The sequence below is a fragment of the Anguilla rostrata genome, chromosome 1 (assembly GCF_018555375.3).
Source record: "Anguilla rostrata isolate EN2019 chromosome 1, ASM1855537v3, whole genome shotgun sequence".
NCBI classification, from domain to species: domain Eukaryota; kingdom Metazoa; phylum Chordata; class Actinopteri; order Anguilliformes; family Anguillidae; genus Anguilla; species Anguilla rostrata.
The window spans coordinates 2,004,029-2,019,744 of NC_057933.1; the positions used below are offsets into that span (position 1 = coordinate 2,004,029).

The following is a 15,716-nucleotide window of genomic DNA, read 5'->3' on the forward strand; positions in this document are numbered from 1 at the left end:
CCCGTCCCCTGTGTTTTTGCTTCCTTCCCCAGATTTAACTTGGAATCAATAAAAAAAAGTAGTGAAAGTAGTTTGTCACCAGTTGTATTGTATTTCAGAAAAGAACTACATGTACTCAGTCAAAACGGGAAAAAAAGGCAATGTACACAGGAAAAAACAAACAAAGCCATACAAATGCACACGTACTATACAGCATTTACTTTTCAAAACACTGTGAAGCAGTTCCGGCATAGGCCAAAGACACTCTCACATCTTTATAAAATGACATAAATTATTAGATTCAGACTGGAAATGAGGAAGAGAAAATATAAAAAACTGAAATGACAGAAGCACTCTTCCCCCTCTACGAGTGACACAGCAGATCTAACAGGATACAGAAGTGACACGGGACTGTGCACTCAAATTCAGCATCGCAGCCAAGAATCCCCCCGAGTTCGTTTCACTGCATTAGACACCTGCAGTGCTGAGCAGAGGTGGTGCATCGTGGGAAATGTAGTCTCGTCTCTACTCGTTGTTGTCCGTGGATCTGAAGTGTTCCTCGTCGATGGTGGAGAAGACGTGTCCTTCGTTGCAGAGGAACTCCACAGCTTGCCTGCAGCAGGAACACAACCGGAGTGAGACGCCAACGCCCGCCTGGAGCCTCGCGAGCACACGCCCGCCAACACCTTCACACTTCACCGCACACTCCACACGCAGTTCACACTCCACACGCAGTTCACTCCTCACTCCACACGCGGTTCACTCCACACGCGGTTCACTCCTCACGCGGTTCACTCCTCACGCGGTTCACTCCTCACGCGGTTCACTCCTCACGCGGTTCACTCCTCTCCACACGCGGTTCACTCCTCACTCCACACGCACTCCACACGCGGTTCACTCCTCACTCCACACGCACTCCACACACGGTTCACTCCTCACTCCACACGCGGTTCACTCCTCACTCCACACGCAGGTTCACTCCTCACTCCACACGCACTCCACACGGTTCACTCCTCACTCCACACGGTTCCCCTCCACAGCTCCACACCGGTTCACTCCTCACTCCACGCACTCCACACGGTCCTCCTCCCACATCACGCACTCACACCTTCACTCCCACTCCACACGCACTCCACACACGGTTCACTCCTCACTCACACGCACTCACGGTTACTACACTCCTCCACTCCACACGCTTCTCACTCTCCATCACGCGATGCTCATCCACAGCTCCGTCAGGCTCCACACCGGGTCGGTACACACGAGTACACACGGCACTCCTACCACACGCGTATTCCTCTACTCCACACGCGGTTCACTCCTCACTCCACACGCGGTTCACTCCTCACTCCACACGCACTCCACACACGGTTCACTCCTCACTCCACACACGGTTCACACTCCTCACTCCACACACGGTTCACTCCTCACTCCACACGCGGTTCACTCCACACGCAGTTCACTCCACACGCGGTTCACTCCTCACTCCACACGCGGTTCACTCCTCACTCCACACGCGGTTCACTCCTCACTCCACACGCAGTCTCACTTGATGACGGCGATGCTCATGCCACTCAGCTTCTGCTTCAGGTCGTGTATGTGGATGCCCTGAGCATCCGGACAGCTCCGGATCAGGCTCAGCACCTTCGGGGATGGGGGGGGACAAAGAAACGAGTGAACACACGGCACATCCTCTTCATCCGTCCATCATATTTTACTGGGTTGGCATGGTTACAGCCGCCACTAAAATCATATCCCATGATGCTCTGGGCCACAGTGCCTTCCTATACAACTGCCATGGGGGACAAAAGGCCGCTCAAAATCTCAGGGGCCTTGGAAATGCCATTCCCAGAGTTCCCATGAGACATCCATCTACCACGCACTCTGGGTGAGATTCATCAACCGCATGTAGGTCAGACAGCCCACTACAGACACCCAGCCAGACAACAGCCTTCCAGCTGCAGGTAACACACCAGCACTAGCAATAACCAGACCACATGAACGACCATCAGCTGCACTCAACCCACCACACATCACACCAACCCTCGCGACTGGCATGCTGGTACATGCACACCACCAAACACACAACACCATCAGCTGCAGCGTACAACACACACACACACACACACACAACACCATCAGCTGCAGCTTACAACACACACACACACAAACACAGACACACACACAACACCATCAGCTGCAGCTTACAACACACACACACAACACCATCAGCTGCAGCTTACAACACACACACACACACAACACCATCAGCTGCAGCTTACAACACACACACACCCCACCTGCAGCTTACACCATTAACACACACACACACACACACACCCACCCCACCTGCAGCTAACACCATTAACACACACACACACACACACACACACCCCACCTGCAGCTTACAACACACACACACACACACACACACACACAACACCATCAGCTGCAGCTTACAACACACACACACACCCCACCTGCAGCTTACACCATTCACACACACACACACCCCACCTGCAGCTAACACCAATAACACACACACACGCCCCACCTGCAGCTTACAACACACACACACACACACACCCCACCTGCAGCTTACAACAATAACACACACACACGCTCCACCTGCAGCTAACACCATTAACACACACCTTAGCTGCAGTAACACACACACCTCACCTGCAGCTTACACCAATAACAAACACATCTCACCTGCAGTAACACAGGAGGAGGAGGGAGGAAGAAGAGGAACAGGGAGGAAGAGGAGGAGGGGGGGAGAAGGAGCAGGAGGGAGGAAGAGGAGGAGGAGAAGGAGGAAGACGAGGAGGAAAAGGAGGGAGGAAGATGAGGAGAAGGAGGAAGAAGAGGAGGAGATGGAGAGAGGGAGGAGGGGGCGGCGGCGGAGGAGGAAGAAGAGGAGGAGGAGGAGGAGGGCTCTCACCGCGCTCGTGGGCTTGCTGAGCAGCATGTGAGCACGCACTACCTCCAGCATGTGCGAGGTGATCTCATTCATGTCCTCAACTGGCCTGATGTTGAACGCCACCACAGTCCTATGGTTCTGCAACAAGAAGTGACACGCGGTGTTGAGCCATCGCATCTCCTCCACCCACGGCCAACCACAACAAAAATAAACGGAATCCCCACCCCCCCTCACAGAAGAGCTGACAATCAGTGAGGCAGAGTGCTTAGGCTCCCCCCACCCCAAGCAAAGCACACATTCACCAATTTTACTGTAATTAAAAAACACAGCAAACGAGGGGTAATAACTGCACTCTAAACGGAAGCGCAAAGCGAGCGGAAGGTCAGAAGAGGCCTCCTCACACCTGGAAAGACCGCAGGTTGCCGAAGACCTTGACGTAGGTCCCGGGGGGGAAGACCGTGCTCTCCACACTGGTGTCCTGCAAGACGCAAAAGGTCAAAGGTTACGGTGACTGTTTAAACGTTTCAAAGAGTTAGTCTAGATACACATGCCAGTGTGACCAGTAGCCAGCCTGAGAACATGACGGTTAACCCTTTAAGGTGTGAGGTCACAAATGTGTGACTGGAATGTTCTTAACTGAACATTCTAATGCTGATGTCACAACTACGGCTGGTGAATGAAAGCAGTGTTCTAGAGTTCTAGAACACTGACTTTTGAAATTTGAAAGAAAAAAAAAAAACAGTCCAAAAAGGGTTCTTCAAACGGTTAAAGAAAAAAAAAAAAAAAAAAAACAAGTACGAAACCATCCAGACCCACGCCGCACCTGTACAAAGTGTCAGGAGTAAAAATTGGCTAACTATATAGCTGGCTAGCTATGGCATGTCCTCACCTATGTAACATGATTTGTTGTTTTCTGTGTGTCCATACATCTGTATCGGTGGTACGCGCCAACTAGGTTAACTGAAGTAGGCAAAGCGCTAACATGTTAGGGTTGTGCCGTTCGAAGTGGTGACTTTAGGAGATGCACCTGCGCATGCGTCCTACTAAACGAAGCACCACCTGCGCATGCGTCCCACCAAACGTCCCTCTCAGGTCGTCCGTGAGTGAGTGAGTGAGTGACCACAGTTTGCCACGCACAGCCCACAGTGGGGAAAAAAAAGAAAACGGTACAAACACACCCCCACCTAAAACCACATGAGCAATGTCAGTATATAAGACAAAGCACCATCACTGAATGAGGCTTGGATTTGATTCAGGTCAAATTTGAATGTATCCCGCAGATCTGAATGAGATTTTATGAGAAAACCGGCAGCCTTACTAGACAGACAGCCCATCTTTACACAGCCTTCCCAGGAGGAAACGCAGCAGGGGGGCAGACTGGGAGAGAGGCAGGGCAGCCGTGGTCAGGGCAGAGGGGCGGGGTCTTTAGCCTGAGATGGGGGTGGACACGGTCCTGCTTCCCTGACAGCACTGCGAAGTTCACTGCGAGCGAGTTCCTCCAGACCGACTTGCGCAACACGAGCGCAAGAATATCTTAATATAGCTCAAGAGGAACCAAAGCCACAGTGAGTAATGCACGTACCCACAGTAAGACTGCAAAGAAGAAGTCCTGCGACCCGCCTCGTACGATCCCTCACCGCTCGCCTGAGCCCCTGTGCTCGCACTCGCAAACCCCCCCCCCCCTACCCCCCCTCCCACCGTTCTGCGGTCGCCAGCGCTCCACTTCAGCACCTATCAGCCGGAGATTGGCTCGCTGGACAGCTGTGAGAAATAGCTGTGAAAACCACTTCCTTTTCACCGAGCCGGGAAACTGCACTCTCACATGACTACGCCCGAAACGCACGCAGAGAAACCAGAAGACCGGCGGCACAGAAGACTCGTCTTCTGGTCTTCAGCAACACTGGTCTTCTGGCCCATCCATTTTCTCATCATTGATATTCAGAAAGCAGGCAGGCAGCCTGTGGACGCTGCGGTCCTCCAGGACTGGAGTTAAACCTGCAGCCACTGGGCCTCCTCCAGGACTGGAGTTAAACCTGCAGCCACTGTGCCTCCTCCAGGACTGGAGTTAAACCTGCAGCCACTGTGCCTCCTCCAGGACTGGAGTTAAACCTGCAGCCACTGTGCCTCCTCCAGGACTGGAGTTAAACCTGCAGCCACTGTGCCTCCTCCAGGACTGGAGTTAAACCTGCAGCCACTGTGCCCCCTCTGGGACTGGAATTAAACCTGCAGACACTGCGGCCCCCTAGGACTGGAGTTTGAGTCCGATGAAGCACTTTTGCATGTTGAGAAACACTGGAGAACAGGCTGATGGGATACCAAGGGCTCCTACCAAAAACTGAAGTCACATCTTTCCCTCCCTCATTCACCTGATCTATAAAAAAGAAACCTCACCCAGTGCGGGGCCTCTTTCATCACTGGACGCTCCTTCAGTTCTCACCTGGTCATTGGTCGATCTGGGTCATGTGACAGGTCATGTGACGTGCACTCACCTCCCCGTCCACCCACTGCTTAACCGACACAGGAGGGCCAGTCATGTCATCCACTTTGTACTGGACGTTGGTGACGGACTTCTCTGTGGCCCTGACTATCCCCAGCAGGGTGATCTGCAGTAAAACAGACACACATCTGCTCACTTCCTGTGAGCATGCACTCACACCACTCACTTCCTGTTAGCCCACCCAGGTAAGAGGGGGTTGTGTGCAGAGACAACTCTGTTTTGGGGAATCTCAGGAGGTGGTAAACCAAAGGACTGTGTAGCCAATCAGATTTGAGTGGATGATTATATCTGGCAGCCTGTGGTAGAATGAGTTTTTTTCCTCACCCTATTTCAGACACCACCCCCCCCCCCCCCACTCTGCCCACACCCACAAACACACACATAAGCTCCAAACCAAACTTTTACATCCTTTATATAAAGTGATGGTGAACACTTAACACATTAACAGGAAAAATTCATAACATTAAATTACATCCATAAAGTTCAGACAACATTCATGACATCATCTACAAAATACAACAGAACAATACATCCCAAAGCCACCAGAGGGAGCCATACTCATAGACAACTCCAAGGCCATTCTGCTGTTTCCCATGCAGTAACTGGCTTGCATCATAGGGAAAACTGACAGATGCCCAGTTTGCTTGATCAGTGGTCACACTTAAGGTGCCATGTAGACATTCCAAGCGCAGATTTAAACTACAGTACCCAAGAGAACCAAGGCAGCCACCAGCCTCGTTACAGTAGTATGTCCAACGGCTGAGACCGTGGTAGCGGAACGAGGGCAAAGATAGCCTTTGGGATGAATGTTGCCGTTCACTACACCCAACTGTGCGATCTCCACCCACCCGCTCCACCTCCACCCACCAGCCCAATCTCTACCCACCAGCTCCACCTCCACCCACCTGTGCGATCTCCACCCACCCGCTCCACCTCCACCCACCATCGTCTACCCACCAGCTCTCACCCTGTGGATCTCCACCCCGCACCCACCCTGGCGATCTCCACCCACCCGCTCCACCTCCACCCACCTGTGCGATCTCCACCCACCCGCTCCACCTCCACCCACCTGTGCGATCTCCACGTCCCCGACTCTGAAGACGTCCTCGGCCTGCCTGGAGGACAGGAGCTGTGAGACTGAGCAGGGGATGATCTGCTGCGCGCGCATCCTCTGCGACGAGCGGGAAAAAAACACACACACACACACACACACACACACACACACACACGCGGTCCGTTCAGCCAGGGCGCATTTACCACGCCTCCCCGTCCCCACACCCCCGCCTCCCCGTCCCCACACACCCGCCTCCCGGTCCCCAAACCCCGCCTCCCGGTCCCCACACCCCCACCTCCCCGTCCCCACACCCCCACCTCGCGGTCAGGGTTGATATCCACAAGTCAAAACAATAGTTCCACCTTGCAGTAGGTTAAAAAGAACAAAATGAATAAACATGATTATGCACTAGTATGCCAGTTCACCACTGCTGCACATTTATGAGGACTAATGGGGCACTTACTCCTTTTTTCTCTCCCCCCTGCGAAGCGGAGGGAGAGGCGAACCCACCCGGCGACTGGGTGTACCCGCCCAGGCTCGGCTCGCTGTATCCGCCTGGGGAGACACGCGCAGGTTAAACATTTCCACGCAAGCAATCTGACGTCACAGATACTGTCAACAGCACCGGGTACGTTAGATATCGGATTGACTGCACTGGTAACGCAACTTCACTTCACTTGTCTGTCTGGCTAGCATGCTTCACACCCGCAAATAAAAAAACTACAAGCACACCTTGTCACCAAAATGAATTGCTAGCAACGCCAAATTGGGCTGCTGTAACTGAGCTTAACAGAATCACGACGTCCCCAGTTGCTGTTATATTAGAAAGCACAGACAATTTAAGTGGCGTCTCGAGCTAGCTAACATTATGAAGTTAAAGGATATAAGGCAACTACAAGACCAATATTTTCAGCTAACTAACGTTAGAAAATAACTAACACAAAATAAACTGACAAACAAGCTAGCAAAGACGCTGCCTGTTTAGATGTTACTTCCTAAGCTACGTAACACAATTGAAAGACCGTGGCACAATGGTTGGCAAGTCAGCGCATATTCAGGCTAACGTCGTTGCTAGTTTAGCGAACTAACTTTAGCTACGTTACCATAAAAGGAATATCATGATGATAGCTGGCTGGGTTACACTGTTAGGAATTAACTAAAATAAAAGAAAAACAGTTCTACATTTAAATAGTTAAAGGCCGTTATATAGCTTAGCTAGTGCGTCAATATGTAGCTATCATCACCAATTAGCTGGCTAGGTAGCAAATAACAAAGCAAACATGCGCAAGGCCGTGTTGACTCACCTTGGTTCCACATGATACTTTAAACTTGATATGAATATTTAAGGCAATAAAATGAGTTTGCACTTGTAAATAAATTCGCTGTATCGCGCTAAGTTTTGATACAACACCTACACGACCTAGCTATTCCTTATTACCCGCGCTGCAAAACTGAGACAGCGCATGCGTTTCAAACCACCTTTTGCCGCGAACTTCACCGACAAATCAGAACCCTTGATGCTGTGGGAATTTAGCCAATAAAACTTCGTACATTCTTCTTCTTGTGCAATAGCTTCGTTTCTTCTTCTTCAGTTTCGTTTAACGGCAGTTAACACAGCAAAGGGTGCATTATCGTCACCCACTGATCTGGAGTGTGAACTGAGGAGACTACTTGAGACTAAAAAATATATATATAATAATTATTATAATAATAATAATTTTGTATTGTATGTGAAATTGCATGCTTCTGTCCCCCGTAGATTTTAAAAATAATTTTCTTCCACCATCCCCTATCTCTTACAGACTTGTATTCAATATTCATATTTCCCAGCTATATTTGCTACAATCATTAATGAAAATGGAAAACAGTTTCTAATTCTCCACAAAGATCACACCTACCTGAATCGTGCTTCTTTGTAATATGCAATGTGCTATTGTGTGACCAAGTCTTAATCTCCAGTATAACATTCTTCACTTTCCTGCCTACCCCTACAACCCTTGTACTCCCAACCAGTGGGTTAATGGCAAATAAATGTCGACTCTTCTTTTCTCTATCCTGCCATCTCTTTTATAAGTGACTTCTAATTAACCATTGAGCTCTCGTCTTACTAATACCTTCCTCAATCTGTATTTCACCCAACTTTAAAGTCTGTATAGCACACATATCTAGTACCCTCTCATTGTCAAGTACTCCTTCATGAATAGGTATCCATACAAATTTAACAGCGAACCACTATCACTGGGTTCTGAATAAATTCATTAATATTTAATGTAGAAGATCTTGTCTATTGCGACAGCTGAATGATTGTAAACTCGTGAATGCTGAAGGGAAATCTGAACATATAATTGTTCTCTGTGGTCTAGGCTTTGCACGCCCAAAGATGTTGCCAGTACTGGCCTCCGTTTGCTTCAGCTGTATGAATAAATGGCTAATTGTTTATTTTAAAGAAACCGCTGTTTTTTCAGTTTTCAACGTTCCTTGAATAAAGAATATGTATTTGTTATTGCAATTTTATACCAACGTATCCGGTGATAGCCTGACAACTAAATACAAAGGTCGTCATCACATCGCCACTGATGTGGTTAACCATTGCCGGTAACGATCCGTGGATAACAGGCCTATACTTTTTTATTATTTTATAGATGTTTAAATATTAAACTGGTATGATCTTCCGGTGTTCTTGTCCAACTCGTGAAAAAATACCAGTGGCAGGTAAATTAAAAGTTACATTTATTTGCTTCGGGTAAAACTTAATGGCTAATTCAAAACTCGCGTAAAAACTCTCAAAATAGAGCAATGACGCACCAAAGTTGCAGGCATCCACGGATCGTCGCGGGCATATCTCATATTTATAGCCATTATACGGCCAGAGCTCCAGAATAGATAGCGGTGTGACCTTTTTTTTGGCATCACTCCCTCTCACAGACTGAAGCAGAATGTTTGCTATTAGGACAAGCCACGTCCTGTGTTTTATCTTCTCCTGCAGCCGGAGTTTGGCGTCCTTAGGTGAGTTTTAGTCCGTTTTTTTCAGTCAAGTGCAAAATAAAGGATCACACATTTGGAATCGCGTGTGTTCAAACTTAGCTTGGAAGTTAATGAAATTAGTCTGTAAAAAGTAACATTGCCGTGCTATAGCCTATTGGCGTAACTTGATGTTTCGGAGACGAAACTATCAAATAATTTCGTTATTGCGTTAAAATCCTCAAGGATTAAAAAAAAAAAAAACTTTATGGTCGATAGCCTTCTGTGAAATTAAACTATAATTTAAGGATGTCCATACGTTACTGCAACTTGTCACTCATCTGCGATTTGACATTTTTCTACAGAATAATCAGACAGCGTGCGTCTTTTCACTGATCGAACGGGTATCACGGCGTAGCAGATGTTGAAGGCAAGTTTCTGTTCCCCAGGTAATTTCTGGCACATCACCGACCTGCACTGGGACCCAACCTACAAGGTGACTGACAACCCAGAGCAGGTGTGCGCATCGAACGGCTCGCGGCCCGTAACCAACGCTGGGAAGTTTGGGGATTACCTCTGCGACTCGCCATGGGACCTCATCAACTCGTCCATATATGCCATGAAAGACATTCTGCCAGACCCGGACTTCATCGTTTGGACCGGGTATCTGAACACCGTTTATGAAATAATGAACTCTAACGGAAGCAAAGCAATTGTAAAACGTCAGTTGGGCGATTTAAACCGGAAGAGTGAAATAGCCTAGCTATGATATCAAAGTTAAACCAAAGGCATTTCTCGAGCCTACGCTTAATATTTTTTAAAGTATTGGGCACCGGATTTTCATTTTGACGAAAATGGAGTCCTAGCACCAATTTATAATTTGAATATTAAAAAAATATCCGTCACTGCACGTGACGCGTTTATATTCCTAATTTCACTGTGCAGAGTGAGCTCAGCTGTTGCTTTAAAATTAACGCATGCTCAAACAAGCGCGGTTTCCCCTCTTTCATAGTGATGACACGCCTCACGTGCCTAACGAGCAGCTAAGCGAAGAGGAGGTGCTCTCCATCATCGGAAACCTCACCCACATCATAAAGCTCGTGTTTCCAGGTACATTTAGCCACGTGATCCAGTGGTTCATTTGTCACGTGAGGAGTGGGCTACCACCATTGCATTACCTGTATTTTACAGTAGTCACACCTAAACACACTTGCATGGTTCAACATTGGCTTCTAAACTCACCGTCCATGTGTATTTCTTAAAGGTACCAAAGTGTACTCTGCGTTGGGTAACCATGACTACCACCCTAAGAGCCAGCTTCCCCCGGAACAGAACAACATCTATGCGCGGACAGCCCAGCTGTGGCAGGACTGGCTGGAGCCAGAATCACGACTCACCTTTAGGACAGGTAGGCCTTAGAGCCGGGGTCCACATGCTCAGGACAGGTAAGCCTTAGAGCATGAGGTCCTGCATTGAACTGGACTAAATGTAATCAATGTGGACTGAATTGCGTTGAAATGAACTGAAATGAGTTTAACTGACCTGGAGAGAGCAGATGTTCACCCTGTTCTGTCTTCAGGGGGTTACTACACGGAGGAACTCCTGAACCGAACGGGCTACAGGGTTCTGGTCCTCAACACCAACCTCTACTACGACCAGAACAAACTGACAGAGAGCGTGGAGGATCCGGCGGGACAGTTCAGCTGGGCCAATCAAATACTGACCTCTGCAGCCAGGAACAACGAGAAGGTCCCGCCTCCCTCCCCACGTTGGCCAATGGCTGCACTTGACTTCAAACGCACACACTGCATATCCAATTTCTGTTGGACCAGCTTGATCCTTATTCCCCATAATTTAGACTTTGCCTGTTCGAAGAACAATAAATAACCTGACAAGCCATTTATTCAAAATCCAGTCCAATTTCTGGCATTTCCAAAAGGACTTACAGCACCTGAATTCATTTTTTTAAATAATCTGTGCATGACAAAGCAAGGCAAGGCAGGTTTCTTTTTATAGCACACTTCATACAAAATGTAATTCAACATGCCTTTCATCGGACATTGGAATAACAGAACAGAAAGAAACTGGCATAAAAAAAGCAGAATGGCATAAGACGAAGAAAGGCAAAATGTTGAGGAAACAAAACCCTGCACTGTAAAATTAAATTAGAGTGTATTGTGTGTAAAGATAGGCTGTGACACAGTTTGTGGTTGACGAGAAATAGGTATCAGACTCGATGATAAGTTGGCAATGTGGGTTGAACACACCTTTTTGACTCCATTCCTAATCGAAACAGGAATGCGGAAGGTCACCGCCGTGCGATAAACAGCGGATTCCCCCCCGTTATTGGTGCAGGCAGAAGTCTCCATAGCAACGGGGATCTTGGGCACATCATTCGCTATCTTTGCCAGGGTCGCTATCAGCAGTGCTTGTGGAACAACAAGCCTTGGGGCGGGGGGGGGGGGTGTGGGGGTGGGAGGGGGTTGTTGTGGCAGGTTCTGGGGCAGTGCAGAGGGGAGACATGGGTGAGAGGGGCGAGGTGGTCGGCCAGGTCATGGAGGGTATGAGGACCGTGGGCTGGCCAGGGAGGAATTGGGCAAAAAGGGGTCCGGGGTAGGGGCCTGCAATCCTGGTCCCAGAGAGCGACAAGCTCTGCTGGTTTTTGTTTTCACTGTAAATTCAGCACCCAGTTCAGACCCAAGTAACCAGGTGAAGTGAGTTAACCGCTCTAATTGATTAATTAAGTGTAGAGTAACAACAAGAACCAGCAGAGCCTGTGGCTCTCCAGGATCAGGGTTGTAGACCCCTGGTCTTGGGGGTAAGTCCGATGCCAGTGTTAAGCAGTTCTTTGAGGTTATCAGTGAACCCGTACAGAGGGGAGGGTGGGATAGAGGAGTGAGGGGTTAGGGAGGGGTAGAGGGGTAAGGGGGTAGGGTGGGGTAGAGGGGTGAGGGGGTAGGGTGGGGTGAGGGGGTAGAGGGAAAGCGGGGAGTTAATCCTCTTGGGGTGTCCAGATGGGTGTTGAAGAGTACTTAAAACGTACAGCTTTTAGGGATGAGGCGCATTAGCAGATTTGTGCTTTGACTGGAAGGAGAACGGAAACAGCTGGAGTGGAATACTGGGATTTAACTCGGATACTTAACTCTTTTGGGACTGGAGTATAAAAGAGCTCACAGGCCATTGCATCCGTACCTCCTTCTCCTCGTGCTGTGCACTTACCTGTGGGTTTCTCTGTGGACTGGTGTACCATGCTGTGCACTTACCTGTCGGGTTTCTCTGTGGACTGGTGTACCATGCTGTCCACTTACCTGTCGGGTTTCTCTGTGGACTGGTGTACCATGCTGTGTAGTTACCTGTCGGTTTCTCTGTGGTCAGGTGTACATCGTGGGCCACGTCCCGCCGGGCTTCTTTGAGAAGAAGAGGCACAAGCCGTGGTTCCGGTCCAACTTCAACCGGCGGTACCTGGAGCTGATCCAGCGGCACCACGGCGTCATCGCTGGCCAGTTCTTCGGCCACCACCACACCGACTCCTTCCGCATGTTCTACAGCTCCAGCGGTACCTGCCGAGCTCCTCCTTAACCTGAGCTCGATAATCCTAGACAGGCTTACGTAGCATTCAGCACTATACCCTCAAACCCCTTACACTGCATTTAGCACCGTTCCCCCAAGACCTGAAGGCCTTCATTTCCTGCACCCCTTTCTTCTGAACAGGGTCCCCCATCAGCGTGATGTTCCTGACCCCAGGGGTCACCCCTTGGAAGACTACGCTACCTGGGGTCACCGATGGGGCCAACAACCCCGGAATTCGGGTCTTCGAGTATGACACCTCCACGCTCCTTGTCCAGGTATGCAGAACCATTTTTTGTCAAGGCATGCAACAGCTCACCAGGTGTAGAGCAGGGCTGCCCAAACCCTGCTCCTGGAGACCTACAATCCTGTAGGTTTTCACTCCAAACCCAACAAAGCCACACCTCATTCAACAGCTAGAGCAGGGCTGCAAAACCCTGTTGTTGGAGATCTACCGTCCTGTTGGCCTTGCTGTGTATCGAGTTCCCTTTTACATTCCCCGTACACCAGCCAATGGGCTGGGTTATGTCAGGCGAGCCAGCTATAATGGTCGTGTTCCTAAAGCATGCGTAACCTCCGCTGGTGATATCATCTCAGTATTAACGGACTTTAGACCACAGATATCAGTGCTGTCCTTTCGTCAGCAAAAGAGAAGTGGAGATCTCTTACCCTGATACACTACACGGCCAAAAGTATGTGGACACCTGACATCCAACATGTCATTCAAAATTATGGGCATTCACATGGAGTTAAACAGTAATTCCCAGTTGTAGGTCTATGTACTGAGTACTTGTGCCAGTAGTGACAGATTATTTGGCATTGATTCTGCTCATTACCTAAACCTGTTTTGTGTGCATTTATGCAAGCTGCTCTATAAAAGAGAATGTACTGTTATACACTTGACTCTCCCTTTGTACCACACTTTCCTGTTGCTATTAAATGGTTCTTCGAACACTCACCTGTAACCTGGTCCATCATTTCATCTGTTCTGTCCCAGAATAAGGTGACAACGCCTGGACCTCTAATAGTATGACCTGTATCCTGGTCCATCTTTTCAGCTGTTGTCCCCGGACAGATTGACATAATGCCTTGATCATTACCTGTATCACCTGTAACCTGGCCCACCCCTTCACCTAGTCCCAGAATATGGTGAAATAATATCTGGACCTCTACCTGTATCACCTGCAACCTGGTCCAACTTTTCACCAGTTTAACTCCGTAATGCCTGGAGCTGTACCTGTATCACCTGTAACCTGGTTCACCTTTTCACCTGTTTCACTCCATAATGCCTGGAGCTGTACTACCTGCTGGTGTAATCCTGGCCTAGTGTACTGGTAACGCATTTTCACCTGTTTCACTCCATAATGCCTGGAGCTGTACCCTGTGGTAACCAGGTGCATCTTTTCACCTGTTTAACTCCATAATGCCTGGAGCTGTACCCTGTGGTAACCAGGTGCACCCCTCCACCTGCTCTCTCTCTCAGGACATGGTGACGTACTACCTGAACCTGACGCGGGCGAACGCGGCCCGGGGGCGCTGGGAGAAGGAGTACCGCCTGAGCGAGGCCTTCCAGGTGCCCGACGCCTCGCCGTCCTCCATGCACGGCGTGCTGGGCCGCGTGGCGGCCGACCGCTGCCACCTGCAGCGCTACTACGACTACAACTCGGTGAGCTACGACCTGTCCGCCTGCGACGCCGCCTGCCGGGCCGACCACGTCTGCTCCATCCGCGAGCTCGACTTCGACAGGTACGAGCGCTGCCTGGAGAGGGAGGGGGCGGCGGCCCTGAGCCACACCCCGACGACGCCTCTCCTCCTATCAGCGGCCTTCAGCCTGCTCCTGGCCTCCTACTGACCCCGCCTCCCCCGCCTCCACCCTTGAGATCGGCGATCTCAAACTTCAGTCCTGGAAGGGGCCACAGTGTCTGCTGGCGGTTTTTTTTTTTTAATTTTTAATTTAGGCTCTTATGTGGTTATTTAAGTCACTCGTTTACACGATTATTTTAACTCGCTGGTTCAGTGTCCATACGCCTTGTTTCGAAAGCATAGACTGGTAAACTACTGATTTTAGGGAAACCATAACATCCTGCAGACCTCCAGGACTAGAGTTGGAGATCCCTCCTCTACCCGAAGTAGGAAACTGACTGAATGGGGTGATAAGTTGGAGTTGGACTATGTTGTTATATCTAAAGGTACACTTGAGATATATTTTTGATGATGATTTTCTTAATAATTTTGTCTGTCTGTGAAGTAATATTATATTCTTGCTTCCCTACAGCTGTGACTAAATATCTTTATTCTGTCAATGTGATACAAGAGTCTGTAAAGAGAATTGATGAAGCTGTGGTTTTTGAAAGATGCTTTGTTTTTTTTTACCATTTCTGCCTTCTGCTAATCATCACTGTATGTGTAGTTTAAGAAAGAAGGAAGAATCTCTATACTGGAATCCATCACATGACTTAACCACAATTCCAACTTGTTAAAAGTCAGGGGCACTTATAAAAAAAAACCTACATTTTTACACAAAAAAGAAGTCGACCTTTGATTTAACAAGTTTCTCTGTAAAATAATTTTTCTGCAGCGTTGTGTGAACCGTTTTCCTTGTGAAAGGGTCTGTGGCTTTGACTCATGTTTTTCATGAGCCAATAAACGCGGCATTGGCTTGCGTAAGGGGCTTGTGATCTTTCCTTCTATTTTTTAATAAACTCAGCGAACTGTGATACAAGCTCTGAGCACAG

At 49.0% G+C, this 15,716-nt stretch overlaps 2 protein-coding genes across 2 annotated transcripts; one reads left to right on the top strand and one right to left on the bottom strand.

Annotated features, from left to right (window-relative positions):
- Positions 1-68: 68 nt before the first annotated feature.
- rpa2 (replication protein A2) lies at positions 69-7,961 on the bottom strand. The gene is made up of 8 exons (XM_064307852.1): positions 7,758-7,961; positions 6,917-7,008; positions 6,469-6,570; positions 5,392-5,505; positions 3,306-3,380; positions 2,675-3,040; positions 1,529-1,623; positions 69-592 (listed from the first exon to the last, which is right to left on the bottom strand). Exons 1-8 carry the CDS (start codon positions 7,768-7,770, stop codon positions 505-507), a joined length of 945 nt encoding a protein of 314 aa, XP_064163922.1. The 5' UTR covers positions 7,771-7,961; the 3' UTR covers positions 69-504.
- Positions 7,962-9,057: 1,096 nt separating this feature from the next.
- Positions 9,058-15,651, top strand: smpdl3b (sphingomyelin phosphodiesterase acid like 3B). The gene is made up of 8 exons (XM_064344057.1): positions 9,058-9,459; positions 9,864-10,077; positions 10,427-10,524; positions 10,679-10,822; positions 10,994-11,163; positions 12,790-12,970; positions 13,126-13,259; positions 14,465-15,651. Exons 1-8 carry the CDS (start codon positions 9,390-9,392, stop codon positions 14,831-14,833), a joined length of 1,380 nt encoding a protein of 459 aa, XP_064200127.1. The 5' UTR covers positions 9,058-9,389; the 3' UTR covers positions 14,834-15,651.
- Positions 15,652-15,716: the final 65 nt, after the last annotated feature.